This window comes from Taudactylus pleione, unplaced genomic scaffold, assembly GCF_031769625.1.
Source record: "Taudactylus pleione unplaced genomic scaffold, aTauple2 ptg001760l, whole genome shotgun sequence".
In the NCBI taxonomy this organism is placed as follows: Eukaryota; Metazoa; Chordata; class Amphibia; order Anura; family Myobatrachidae; genus Taudactylus; species Taudactylus pleione.
Genome location: NW_028286157.1, coordinates 106318 through 122215, shown reverse-complemented (window position 1 = coordinate 122215; position 15898 = coordinate 106318). Strand labels below are relative to the sequence as shown.

The following is a 15898-nucleotide window of genomic DNA, read 5'->3' as shown; positions in this document are numbered from 1 at the left end:
GAGGAGACAAAGACGGCGACTGAGGACAGGCGGGAAGAGGAGACAGAGACGGCGACTGAGGACAGGCGGGAAGAGGAGACAGAGACGGCGACTGAGGACAGGCGGGAAGAGGAGACAGAGACGGCGACTGAGGACAGGCGGGAAGAGGAGACAGAGACGGCGACTGAGGACAGGCGGGAAGAGGAGACAGACGGCGACTGAGGACAGGCGGGAAGAGGAGACAGAGACGGCGACTGAGGACAGGCGGGAAGAGGAGACAGAGACGGCCGACTGAGGACAGGCGGGAAGAGGAGACAGAGACGGCGACTGAGGACAGGCGGGAAGAGGAGACAGAGACGGCGACTGAGGACAGGCGGGAAGAGGAGACAGAGACGGCGACTGAGGACAGGCGGGAAGAGGAGACAGAGACGGTGACTGAGGACAGGCGGGAAGAGGAGACAGACGGTGATATATAATATAACATACTCTTCTGTGTTGCAATATTTAGGAGTGTATGTAACTGTACTAGCAGAACTCACCACTCTCACTGTCACTCTCAGCTCTCAGTCTAAGTTCCCCGAGTTGTCTCTCCAGCTCCCACAGCTGTCTATCCAGATCCTAGGAAGAGACATTATTATTATTATTATCATCCTTCATTTATGTGGCGCCACAAGGGTTCTGCAGCGTACAACAAAATACATAATCAAATAGGCAAAAACAAGAAAACTGTGATATACAGTACAATATGGTGCAGTATACACATTGCTACATTAGCAACCACAACACTCATACAGGCAGCAGGGAGTCAGCAACCAAGTGTTAGGAGCCATTCAGGGAGTAAGGAGTAGGGAATAGTAAGGGAAGCAGAAATATTATATATATATATATATATATATGTGTGTGTGTGTGTGTGTGTGTATGTGCATGTATATATATATATCTCTCTCTTAAAATATAAAGCAAAGAGGGAGCTCCATGTTCATACAGTCAGGTGCATAAATATTGGGACATTGACAGAATTGTCATATTTTGGCCTCTATTCACCACCACAATGGCTTTGAAATGAAACAAACAAGATGTGCTTTACCTGCAGACTTTCAGATTTAATTTGAGGGTAATTACATCCAAATCAGGTGAACGGTGTAGGAATTACGGTTTCTATATGTGCCTCCCACTTTTTAAGGGGCCAAAAATAATGGGACTATCAACTCAAAAGCTATTTCATGGACAGGTGTGAGCTATTCCCTCGTTATTTCATTATCAATTAAGCAGGTAAAAGGTCTGGAGTTGATTCTAGGTGTGACATTTGCATTTGGAATCAGTTGCTGTCGACTCTCAATATGAGATCCAAAGAGCTGTCACTATCAGTGAAGCAAGCCATCATTAGGCTGAAAAATCAAAACAAACCCATCAGAGAGATAGCAAAACATTAGGTGTGGCCAAATCAACTGTTTGGAACATTCTTAAAAAGAAAGAACGCACCGGAGAGCTCAGCATCACCAAAAGACCCGGAAGACCACGGAAAACAACTGTGGTGGATGACAGAAGAATTATTTCCCTGGTGAAGAAAAACCCCTTCACAACAGTTGGCCAAATCAAGAACACTCTCCAGGAGGTAGGTGTATTTGTGTCAAAGTCTACAATCAAGAGAAGACTTCACAAGAGTGAATATAGAGGGTTCACCACAAGATGTAAACCATTGGTGAGCTACAAAAACAGGAAGACCAGATTAGAGTTTGCAAAACAACATCTAAAAAAGCCATTACAGTTCTGGAACAACATCCTATGGACAAATGAGACAGATCAACTTGTACCTTGTACCAACTTGTATGGAGAAGGAAAGGAACTGCTCATGATCCAAAACATACCACCTCATCAGTGAAGCATGGTGGTGGTAGTAGTGTCATGGCGTGGGCATATATGGCTGCCAATGGAACTGGCTCCCTTGTATTTATTGATGATGTGACTGCTGACAAAAGTAGCAGAATGAAATCTGAAGTGTTTCGTGCAATATTATATGCTCATATTCAGTCAAATGCTTCAGAACTCATTTGAAGGTGCTTCACAGTGCAGATGGACAATGACCCGAAGCAAACTGCAAAAGCAACCAAATAGTTTTTTAAGGCTAAAAAGTGGAATGTTATGCAATGGCCAAGTCAATCCCCTGACCTGAATCCGATTGAGCATGCATTTCACTTGATGAAGACAAAACTGAAGGGAAAATTCCCCAAGAACAAGCAGGAACTGAAGACATTTGCAGTAGAGGCCTGGCAGAGCATCACCATGGATGAAACCCAGCGTCTGGTGATGTCTATGTGTTCCAGACTTCAGGCTGTAATTGCCTGCAAAGGATTTGCAACAAAGTATTAATAAGTGAAAGTTAGATTTAGGATTGTTTAGTTTGTCCCATTACTTTTGGCCCCTTAAAAAGTGGGAGGCACATATAGAAACCGTTGTAATTCCTACACCGTTCACCTGATTTGGATGTAATTACCCTCAAATTAAATCTGAAAGTCTGCAGTTAAAGCACATCTTGTTTGTTTCATTTCAAAGCCATTGTGGTGGTGAATAGTGGCCAAAATATGAAAATTCTGTCAATGTCCCAATATTTATGCACCTGACTGTATGTGTGTGTGTGTGTGTATATATATATATATATATATATATATTTATTTATTGAGTTCTCCTGTTAAAAACTAAATACATCCCACAGTGTTGTTATTATTCAAGATAAAAATACAAGGAGAACAGTACAGAGTTAGAACAATAATATGTGGAACGAATACAGAGTATGTAGAAATCATATAAATGATGATATTAAATCCATCAGTATTAATACAGAGGGATACTATATAGTACTTACAAATATGTATATAGTGATTATAAACAAAATACAGAATTTTAAAAGGGATGATACACATAGGGATCATGTATAAGAGAATAAAAAAATCATAGAACATAAAGAAATCATATATAAGGATAATCTATATAATAAAATTGAATGCTGATAACAAATGATGTCATCACGTTGGCATAATGGCAGCTGTTTTGAATTCTGACCCCTCCCACCAGTGGGGTTACTTCTAGAGAGACATCACTGAGACGGATGGGAAACACGGAGTGCACATCTGGCAAAGTCCCAATGTGGAAAGTGCCTGGCTAGCCCCAGCAAGTTATATTTCAGGGCTGCATCCCGATTTAGCATTAACATATAATGGTGATGGGAACATGCTCATTTGTTAAGGAAAGAATAAGCCTACACTACTGAGTATATCAGGGGAGGAAACAGGGGAAGTGTTTGATTAATTAATGAGATCATAGCGGCTAGAGATGGGATTATCATGGCAGCCAGCCGGAAACAGGCGCATCATAACGTTTGTCACATGCATGTTCCTCAGTAACTACTCCACATAAACACTTTGGTCATATAGTCCTATACATTGTGTGTGACGGTTACCTCAGATAATCCAATACATAGTGTGTGCAGGATAGTTACCTCAGATAATGCTATACATAGTATGTGCAGTATAGTTACCTCAGATAATCCGATACATAGTGTGTGACGGTTACCTCAGATAATGCTATACATAGTGTGTGCAGGATAGTTACCTCAGATAATGATATACATAGTGTGTGCAGGATAGTTACCTCAGATAATGCTATACATAGTGTGTGCAGTATAGTTACCTCAGATAATCCAATACATAGTGTGTGCAGGATAGTGACCTCAGATAATGCTATACATAGTGTGTGCAGTATAGTTACCTCAGATAATGCTATACATAGTGTGTGACTGTTACCTCAGATAATCCTATACATAGTGTGTGCAGGATAGATACCTCAGATAATCCAATACTTAGTATGTGCAGTATAGTTACCTCAGATAATGCTATACATAGTGTGGGCAGTATAGTTACCTCAGATAATCCAATACATAGTGTGTGCAGGATAGTTACCTCAGATAATGCTATAAATAGTGTGTGCAGGATAGTTACCTCAGATAATCCAATACATAGTATGTGCAGTATAGTTACCTCAGATAATGCTATACATAGTGTGTGACGGTTACCTCAGACAATCCAATACTTAGTATGTGCAGTATAGTTACCTCAGATAATGCTATACATAGTGTGTGCAGGATAGTTACCTCAGATAATCCAATACATAGTATGTGCGGTATAGTTACCTCAGATAATCCAATACTTAGTATGTGCAGTATAGTTACCTCAGATAATGCTATACATAGTGTGTGCAGTATAGTTACCTCAGATAATCCAATACATAGTGTGTGCAGGATAGTTACCTCAGATAATGCTATACATAGTATGTGCAGTATAGTGACCTCAGATAATGCTATACATAGTGTATGCAGTATAGTTACCTCAGACAATCCAATACATAGTGTGTGCAGGATAGTTACCTCAGATAATGCTAGACATAGTGTGTGCAGGATAGTGACCTCAGATAATGCTATACATACTGTATGTAGTATAGTTACCTCAGATAATGCTATACATAGAGTGTGCAGGATAGTTACCTCAGATAATGCTATATATAGTGTGTGCAGGATAGTTACCTCAGATAATGCTATATATAGTGTGTGCAGGATAGTTACCTCAGATAATGCTAGACATAGTGTATGCAGTATAGTTACCTCAGATAATGCTATACATAGAGTGTGTGACTGTTACTTCAGATAATGCTATACATAGTGTATGCAGTATAGTTACCTCAGATAATGCTATACATACTGTATGCAGTATAGTTACCTCAGATAATGCTAGACATAGTGTGTGCAGGATAGATACCTCAGATAATGCTATACATAGAGTGTGTGACGGTTACCTCAGATAATGCTATACATAGTGTATGCAGTATAGTTACCTCAGATAATGCTACACATAGTGTGTGCAGGACAGTTACCTCAGATAATGCTATACATAGTGTGTGCAGGATAGTTACCTCAGATAATGCTATACATAGTGTATGCAGGACAGTTACCTCAGATAATGCTAGACATAGTGTGTGCAGGATAGTTACCTCAGATAATGCTATACATAGTGTATGCAGTATAGTTACCTCAGATAATGCTATACATAGTGTATGCAGTATAGTTACCTCAGATAATCCAATACATAGTGTGTGCAGGATAGTTACCTCAGATAATGCTATATATAGTGTGTGCAGGATAGTTACCTCAGATAATGCTATATATAGTGTGTGCAGGATAGTTACCTCAGATAATGCTAGACATAGTGTGTGCAGGATAGTTACCTCAGATAATGCTATACATAGTGTATGCAGTATAGTTACCTCAGATAATGCTATACATACTGTATGCAGTATAGTTACCTCAGATAATGCTAGACATAGTGTGTGCAGGATAGATACCTCAGATAATGCTATACATAGTGTATGACGGTTACCTCAGATAATGCTATACATAGTGTATGCAGTATAGTGACCTCAGATAATGCTATACATAGTGTGTGCAGGATAGTGACCTCAGATAATGCTATACATAGTGTATGCAGTATAGTTACCTCAGATAATGCTATACATAGAGTGTGTGACGGTTACCTCAGATAATGCTATACATAGTGTGTGCAGGATAGTGACCTCAGATAATGCTATACATACTGTATGCAGTATAGTTACCTCAGATAATGCTAGACATAGTGTAAGCAGTATAGTTACCTCAGATAATGCTATACATAGAGTGTGTGACGGTTACCTCAGATAATGCTATACATAGTGTGTGCAGGATAGTGACCTCAGATAATGCTATACATACTGTATGCAGTATAGTTACCTCAGATAATGCTAGACATAGTGTGTGCAGGATAGATACCTCAGATAATGCTATACATAGTGTGTGCAGGATAGTTACCTCAGATAATGCTATACATACTGTATGCAGGATAGTTACCTCAGATAATGCTAGACATAGTGTGTGCAGGATAGTTACCTCAGATAATGCTATACATAGTGTGTGCAGTATAGTTACCTCAGATAATCCAATACATAGTGTGTGCAGGATAGTTACCTCAGATAATGCTATACATAGTATGTGCAGTATAGTGACCTCAGATAATGCTATACATAGTGTATGCAGTATAGTTACCTCAGATAATGCTAGACAGTGTGTGCAGGATAGATACCTCAGATAATGCTATACATAGTGTGTGCAGTATAGTTACCTCAGATAATGCTATACATAGTGTATGCAGTATAGTTACCTCAGATAATGCTAGACAGAGTGTATGACGGTTACCTCAGATAATGCTATACATAGTGTATGCAGTATAGTTACCTCAGATAATGCTATACATAGTGTATGCAGTATAGTTACCTCAGATAATGCTACACATAGTGTGTGCAGGACAGTTACCTCAGATAATGCTATACATAGTGTGTGCAGTATAGTTACCTCAGATAATGCTATACATAGTGTGTGCAGTATAGTTACCTCAGATAATGCTATACATAGTGTGTGCAGGATAGTGACCTCAGATAATGCTATACATAGTGTGTGCAGGATAGTGACCTCAGATAATGCTATATATAGTGTGTGACGGTTACCTCAGATAATGCTATACATAGTGTGTGCAGGATAGTGACCTCAGATAATGCTATACATACTGTATGCAGTATAGTTACCTCAGATAATGCTAGACAGTGTGTGCAGGATAGTTACCTCAGATAATGCTATACATAGTGTGTGCAGGATAGTTACCTCAGATAATGCTATACATACTGTATGCAGTATAGTTACCTCAGATAATGCTATACATAGTGTGTGCAGGATAGTTACCTCAGATAATGCTATACATAGTGTGTGCAGGATAGTTACCTCAGATAATGCTATACACACTGTATGCAGGATAGTTACCTCAGATAATTCTAGACATAGTGTGTGCAGGATAGATACCTCAGATAATGATATACATAGAGTGTGTGACGGTTACCTCAGATAATGCTATATATAGTGTGTGCAGGATAGTTACCTCAGATAATGCTATACATAGTGTGTGATAGTTACCTCAGATAATGCTATACATAGTGTGTGATAGTTACCTCAGGTCAGGTTATACATAGTGTGTGATAGTTACCTCAGATAATGCTATACATAGTGTGTGCAGGATAGTTACCTCAGATAATGCTATACATAGTGTGTGCAGTATAGTAACCTCAGATAATCCAATACATAGTGTGTGCAGGATAGTGACCTCAGATAATGCTATACATAGTGTGTGCAGTATAGTTACCTCAGATAATGCTATACATAGTGTGTGACTGTTACCTCAGATAATCCTATACATAGTGTGTGCAGGACAGTTACCTCAGATAATCCAATACTTAGTATGTGCAGTATAGTTACCTCAGATAATGCTATACATAGTGTGGGCAGTATAGTTACCTCAGATAATCCAATACATAGTGTGTGCAGTATAGTTACCTCAGATAATGCTATACATAGTATGTGCAGTATAGTTACCTCAGATAATGCTATAGTGTGTGCAGGATAGTTACCTCAGATAATCCAATACATAGTATGTGCAGTATAGTTACCTCAGATAATGCTATACATAGTGTGTGCAGGATAGTTACCTCAGATAATGCTATACATAGTGTATGCAGTATAGTTACCTCAGATAATGCTATACATAGAGTGTGTGACGGTTACCTCAGATAATGCTAGACATAGTGTATGCAGTATAGTTACCTCAGATAATGCTATACATACTGTATGCAGTATAGTTACCTCAGATAATGCTAGACATAGTGTGTGCAGGATAGATACCTCAGATAATGCTATACATAGTGTGTGACGGTTACCTCAGATAATGCTATACATAGTGTATGCAGTATAGTTACCTCAGATAATGCTACACATAGTGTGTGCAGGACAGTTACCTCAGATAATGCTATACATAGTGTGTGCAGGATAGTGACCTCAGATAATGCTATACATAGTGTGTGCAGTATAGTGACCTCAGATAATGCTATACATAGTGTGTGCAGGATAGTGACCTCAGATAATGCTATACATAGTGTGTGCAGGATAGTGACCTCAGATAATGCTATACATAGTGTGTGCAGGATAGTGACCTCAGATAATGCTATACATAGTGTGTGCAGGATAGTGACCTCAGATAATGCTATACATAGTGTATGCAGTATAGTGACCTCAGATAATGCTATACATAGTGTATGCAGTATAGTGACCTCAGATAATGCTATACATACTGTGTGCAGGAGTGACCTCAGATAATGCTATACATAGTGTGTGCAGGTTAGTGACCTCAGATAATGCTATACATAGAGTGTGTGACGGTTACCTCAGATAATGCTAGACATAGTGTATGCAGTATAGTTACCTCAGATAATGCTATACATAGTGTATGCAGTATAGTGACCTCAGATAATCCAATACATAGTGTGTGCAGGGTAGTTACCTCAGATAATGCTATACATAGTGTATGCAGTATAGTGACCTCAGATAATGCTATACATAGTGTATGCAGTATAGTGACCTCAGATAATCCAATACATAGTGTGTGCAGGATAGTGACCTCAGATAATGCTATACAGTGTATGCAGTATAGTTACCTCAGATAATGCTATACATAGTGTATGCAGTATAGTTACCTCAGATAATCCAATACATAGTGTGTGCAGGATAGTTACCTCAGATAATGCTATACAGTGTATGCAGTATAGTTACCTCAGATAATGCTATACATAGTGTATGCAGTATAGTTACCTCAGATAATGCTAGACATAGTGTGTGCAGGATAGATACCTCAGATAATGCTATACATAGAGTGTGTGACGGTTACCTCAGATAATGCTATACATAGTGTGTGCAGTATAGTTACCTCAGATAATGCTATACATACTGTATGCAGTATAGTTACCTCAGATAATGCTAGACATAGTGTGTGCAGGATAGATACCTCAGATAATGCTATACATAGAGTGTGTGACGGTTACCTCAGATAATGCTATACATAGTGTGTGCAGGATAGTTACCTCAGATAATGCTATACATACTGTATGCAGTATAGTTACCTCAGATAATGCTAGACATAGTGTGTGCAGGATAGATACCTCAGATAATGCTATACATAGTGTGTGACGGTTACCTCAGATAATGCTATACATAGTGTATGCAGTATAGTTACCTCAGATAATGCTACACATAGTGTGTGCAGGACAGTTACCTCAGATAATGCTATACATAGTGTGTGCAGGATAGTGACCTCAGATAATGCTATACATAGTGTATGCAGTATAGTGACCTCAGATAATGCTATACATAGTGTATGCAGTATAGTGACCTCAGATAATGCTATACATAGTGTGTGCAGGATAGTGACCTCAGATAATGCTATACATAGTGTGTGCAGTATAGTGACCTCAGATAATGCTATACATAGTGTGTGCAGGATAGTGACCTCAGATAATGCTATACATAGTGTGTGCAGGATAGTGACCTCAGATAATGCTATACATAGTGTGTGCAGGATAGATACCTCAGATAATGCTATACATAGAGTGTGTGACGGTTACCTCAGATAATGCTATACATAGTGTGTGCAGGATAGTGACCTCAGATAATGCTATACATAGTGTGTGCAGGATAGTGACCTCAGATAATGCTATACATAGTGTATGCAGTATAGTGACCTCAGATAATGCTATACATACTGTGTGCAGGAGTGACCTCAGATAATGCTATACATAGTGTGTGCAGGTTAGTGACCTCAGATAATGCTATACATAGAGTGTGTGACGGTTACCTCAGATAATGCTATACATAGTGTGTGCAGGATAGTGACCTCAGATAATGCTATACATACTGTATGCAGTATAGTGACCTCAGTTAATGCTAGACATAGTGTGTGCAGGATAGATACCTCAGATAATGCTATACATAGTGTGTGCAGGATAGTGACCTCAGATAATGCTATACATAGTGTGTGGAGGATAGTGACCTCAGATAATGCTATACATAGTGTGTGCAGGATAGTGACCTCAGATAATGCTATACATAGTGTATGCAGTATAGTTACCTCAGATAAAGCTATACATAGAGTGTGTGACGGTTACCTCAGATAATGCTAGACATAGTGTGTGCAGGATAGATACCTCAGATAATGCTATACATAGTGTGTGCAGGATAGTTACCTCAGATAATGCTACACATACTGTATGCAGGATAGTTACCTCAGATAATGCTATACATAGTGTGTGCAGGATAGTGACCTCAGATAATGCTATACATAGTGTGTGCAGGATAGTTACCTCAGATAATGCTATACATAGTGTATGCAGTATAGTTACCTCAGACAATCCAATACATAGTGTGTGCAGGGTAGTTACCTCAGATAATGCTATACATAGTGTATGCAGTATAGTGACCTCAGATAATGCTATACATAGTGTATGCAGTATAGTGACCTCAGATAATCCAATACATAGTGTGTGCAGGATAGTTACCTCAGATAATGCTATACAGTGTATGCAGTATAGTTACCTCAGATAATGCTATACATAGTGTATGCAGTATAGTTACCTCAGATAATCCAATACATAGTGTGTGCAGGATAGTTACCTCAGATAATGCTATACAGTGTATGCAGTATAGTTACCTCAGATAATGCTATACATAGTGTATGCAGTATAGTTACCTCAGATAATGCTAGACATAGTGTGTGCAGGATAGTGACCTCAGATAATGCTAGACATAGTGTGTGCAGTATAGTGACCTCAGATAATGCTATACATAGTGTGTGCAGGATAGTGACCTCAGATAATGCTATACATAGTGTATGCAGTATAGTGACCTCAGATAATGCTATACATACTGTGTGCAGGAGTGACCTCAGATAATGCTATACATAGTGTGTGCAGGATAGTGACCTCAGATAATGCTATACATAGAGTGTGTGACGGTTACCTCAGATAATGCTATACATAGTGTGTGCAGGATAGTGACCTCAGATAATGCTATACATACTGTATGCAGTATAGTTACCTCAGTTAATGCTAGACATAGTGTGTGCAGGATAGATACCTCAGATAATGCTATACATAGAGTGTGTGACGGTTACCTCAGATAATGCTATACATAGTGTGTGCAGGACAGTTACCTCAGATAATGCTATACATAGTGTGTGCAGTATAGTGACCTCAGATAATGCTATACATAGTGTGTGCAGGATAGTGACCTCAGGTCAGGTTATACATAGTGTGTGATAGTTACCTCAGATAATGCTATACATAGTGTGTGCAGGATAGTTACCTCAGATAATGCTATACATAGTGTATGCAGTATAGTGACCTCAGATAATGCTATACATACTGTGTGCAGGATAGTGACCTCAGATAATGCTATACATAGTGTGTGCAGGATAGTGACCTCAGATAATGCTATACATAGTGTATGCAGTATAGTGACCTCAGATAATGCTATACATAGTGTGTGCAGGATAGTGACCTCAGATAATGCTATACATAGTGTGTGCAGGATAGTGACCTCAGATAATGCTATACATAGTGTGTGCAGGATAGTGACCTCAGATAATGCTATACATAGTGTATGCAGTATAGTGACCTCAGATAATGCTATACATAGAGTGTGTGACGGTTACCTCAGATAATGCTATACATAGTGTGTGCAGGATAGTGACCTCAGATAATGCTATACATACTGTATGCAGTATAGTTACCTCAGATAATGCTAGACATAGTGTGTGCAGGATAGATACCTCAGATAATGCTAGACATAGTGTGTGCAGGATAGTTACCTCAGATAATGCTATACATACTGTATGCAGGATAGTTACCTCAGATAATGCTAGACATAGTGTGTGCAGGATAGATACCTCAGATAATGCTATACATAGAGTGTGTGACGGTTACCTCAGATAATGCTAGACATAGTGTGTGCAGGATAGTTACCTCAGATAATGCTAGACATAGTGTGTGCAGGATAGTTACCTCAGATAATGCTATACATAGTGTATGCAGTATAGTTACCTCAGATAATCCAATACATAGTGTGTGCAGGATAGTTACCTCAGATAATGCTATACATAGTGTGTGCAGGATAGTTACCTCAGATAATGCTATACATAGTGTGTGCAGGATAGTTACCTCAGATAATGCTATACATACTGTATGCAGTATAGTTACCTCAGATAATGCTAGACATAGTGTGTGCAGGATAGATACCTCAGATAATGCTAGACAGTGTGTGCAGGATAGATACCTCAGATAATGATATACATAGAGTGTGTGACGGTTACCTCAGATAATGCTATACATAGTGTATGCAGTATAGTTACCTCAGATAATGCTATACATAGTGTATGCAGTATAGTTACCTCAGATAATGCTAGACATAGTGTGTGCAGGATAGCTACCTCAGATAATGCTAGACATAGTGTGTGCAGGATAGTTACCTCAGATAATGCTATACATAGTGTGTGCAGTATAGTTACCTCAGATAATGCTATACATAGTGTGTGCAGGATAGTTACCTCAGATAATGCTAGACATAGTGTGTGCAGGATAGTTACCTCAGATAATGCTAGACATAGTGTGTGCAGGATAGTTACCTCAGATAATGCTATATATAGTGTGTGACGGTTACCTCAGATAATGCTAGACATAGTGTGTGCAGGATAGTTACCTCAGATAATGCTAAATATAGTGTGTGCAGGATAGTTACCTCAGATAATCCAATACATAGTGTGTGACGGTTACCTCAGATAATGCTATACATAGTGTGTGCAGGATAGTTACATCAGATAATGCTATACATAGTGTGTGCAGGATAGTTATCTCAGATAATCCAATACATAGTGTATGACGGTTACCTCAGATAATGCTATACATAGTGTGTGCAGGATAGTTACCTCAGATAATGCTAAATATAGTGTGTGCAGGATAATTACCTCAGATAATGCTATATAGAGTGTGTGATAGTTACCTCAGATAATGGTATACATAGTGTGTGATAGTTACCTCAGATAATGCTATACATAGTGTGTGCAGGATAGTTACCTCAGAAAATGCTATACATAGTGTGTGCAGGATAGTTACCTCAGATAATGCTATACATAGTGTGTGCAGGATAGTTACCTCAGAAAATGCTATACATAGTGTGTGCAGGATAGTTACCTCAGAAAATGCTATACATAGTGTGTGCAGGATAGTTACCTCAGATAATGATATACATAGTGTGTGCAGGATAGTTACATCAGATAATGCTATACATAGTGTGTGCAGGATAGTTACCTCAGATAATCCAATACATAGTGTGTGACGGTTACCTCAGATAATGCTATACATAGTGTGTGCAGGATAGTTACATCAGATAATGCTATACATAGTGTGTGCAGGATAGTTACATCAGATAATGCTATACATAGTGTGTGCAGGATAGTTACCTCAGATAATCCAATACATAGTGTGTGACGGTTACCTCAGATAATGCTATACATAGTGTGTGCAGGATAGTTACCTCAGATAATGCTACACATAGTGTGTGCAGGACAGTTTCCTCAGATAATGCTATACATAGTGTGTGCAGGATAGTTACCTCAGATAATGCTATACATAGTGTGTGCAGGATAGTTACCTCAGATAATGCTATACATAGTGTGTGCAGGATAGTTACCTCAGATAATGCTATACATAGTGTATGCAGTATAGTTACCTCAGATAATGCTAGACATAGTGTGTGCAGGATAGTTACCTCAGATAATGCTATACATAGTGTGTGCAGGATAGTTACATCAGATAATGCTATACATAGTGTGTGCAGGATAGTTACCTCAGATAATGCTATACATAGGGCGGAATTCAATTGTTTTCGCGGCCCGCATCTCCCGTCTAAAGTGACAGGAGATCGCGGGCCGCTATGCAATTGTCCCAGATTTTCGTGCTGAACGCGCCCAAAGTGGTCAGGTTTAGCCGCGTAAAGCAGCTAAACCCGACCAAAGTGCTGGGCGCCATCGTGAAAAAAGTGATGTTTGGGCGCCCAAACATGTCACTTTTTGCACATTTCAGCTCTCATCCCCCAGGGGCTGCGAGCTGAAATGTAGCGCTGCCAGCTGATCGCGCCCAACAGAAGCAAGAATTTAATAGCTCCGTCTGGCGCGATGGGGGCAGGAATCATTTGAATTCCGCCCATAGTGTGTGATAGTTACCTCAGATAATGCTATACAGTACATAGGGGTCTATTTACTAAGCAGTGTTAGGAGACAGAGTGAAAAGTGATAAGGTACCAGCCAATCAGCTCCCAACTGTCATTTTTCAAACACAGCCTGTGAGATGACAATTGGGAGCTGATTGGCTGGCACCTTATCACTTTTCACTCTGTCTCCTAACACTGCTTAGTAACTAGACCCCATAGTGTGTGATAGTTACCTCAGATAATGCTAGACATAGTGTGTGCAGGATAGTTACCTCAGATAATGCTATACATAATGTATGCAGGATAGTTACCTCAGATAATGCTATACATAGTGTGTGCAGGATAGTTACCTCAGATAATGCTATACATAATGTATGCAGGATAGTTACCTCAGATAATGCTATACATAGTGTGTGCAGGATAGTTACCTCAGATAATGCTAGACATAGTGTATGCAGGATAGTTACCTCAGATAATGCTATATATAGTGTGTGCAGGATAGTTACCTCAGATAATGCTAGACATAGTGTGTGTGACAGTTACCTCAGATAATGCTATACATAGTGTGTGCAGGATAGTTACCTCAGATAATGCTAGACATAGTGTATGCAGGATAGTTACCTCAGATAATGCTAGACATAGTGTATGCAGGATAGTTACCTCAGATAATGCTAGACATAGTGTGTGTGATAGTTACCTCAGATAATGCTATACATAGTGTGTGCAGGATAGTTACCTCAGATAATGCTATACATAGTGTGTGCAGGATAGTTACCTCAGATAATGCTATACATAGTGTGTGCAGGATAGTTACCTCAGAAAATGCTATAGTGTGTGCAGGATAGTTACCTCAGATAATGCTATACATAGTGTGTGATAGTTACCTCAGATAATGCTATACATAGTGTGTGCAGGATAGTTACCTCAGATAAAGCTATATATAGTGTGTGCAGGATAGTTACCTCAGATAATGCTATACATAGTGTATGCAGGACAGTTACCTCAGATAATGCTAGACATAGTGTGTGCAGGATAGTTACCTCAGATAATGCTATACATAGTGTATGCAGTATAGTTACCTCAGATAATGCTATACATAGTGTATGCAGTATAGTTACCTCAGATAATCCAATACATAGTGTGTGCAGGATAGTTACCTCAGATAATGCTATATATAGTGTGTGCAGGATAGTTACCTCAGATAATGCTATATATAGTGTGTGCAGGATAGTTACCTCAGATAATGCTAGACATAGTGTGTGCAGGATAGTTACCTCAGATAATGCAATACATAGAGTGTGTGACGGTTACCTCAGAAAATGCTATACATAGTGTATGCAGTATAGTTACCTCAGATAATGCTATACATACTGTATGCAGTATAGTTACCTCAGATAATGCTAGACATAGTGTGTGCAGGATAGATACCTCAGATAATGCTATACATAGTGTATGACGGTTACCTCAGATAATGCTATACATAGTGTATGCAGTATAGTGACCTCAGATAATGCTAGACATAGTGTGTGCAGGATAGATACCTCAGATAATGCTATACATAGTGTATGACGGTTACCTCAGATAATGCTATACATAGTGTGTGCAGGATAGTGACCTCAGATAATGCTATACATAGTGTGTGCAGGATAGTGACCTCAGATAATGCTATACATACTGTATGCAGTATAGTTACCTCAGATAATGCTA

General features: G+C 39.2%; 1 protein-coding gene across 1 annotated transcript in view; it reads right to left on the bottom strand.

The window, feature by feature from the left end:
- DACT3 (dishevelled binding antagonist of beta catenin 3) overlaps nt 1-15898 on the bottom strand; it is a 44698-nt gene that overhangs the window by 9335 nt on the left and 19465 nt on the right. Inside the window, exon 2 of the mRNA XM_088464703.1 lies at nt 519-597. Within this exon, the coding sequence (XP_088320829.1) occupies nt 519-597 (79 nt within the window). The remainder of the gene's footprint in view (nt 1-518; nt 598-15898) is intronic.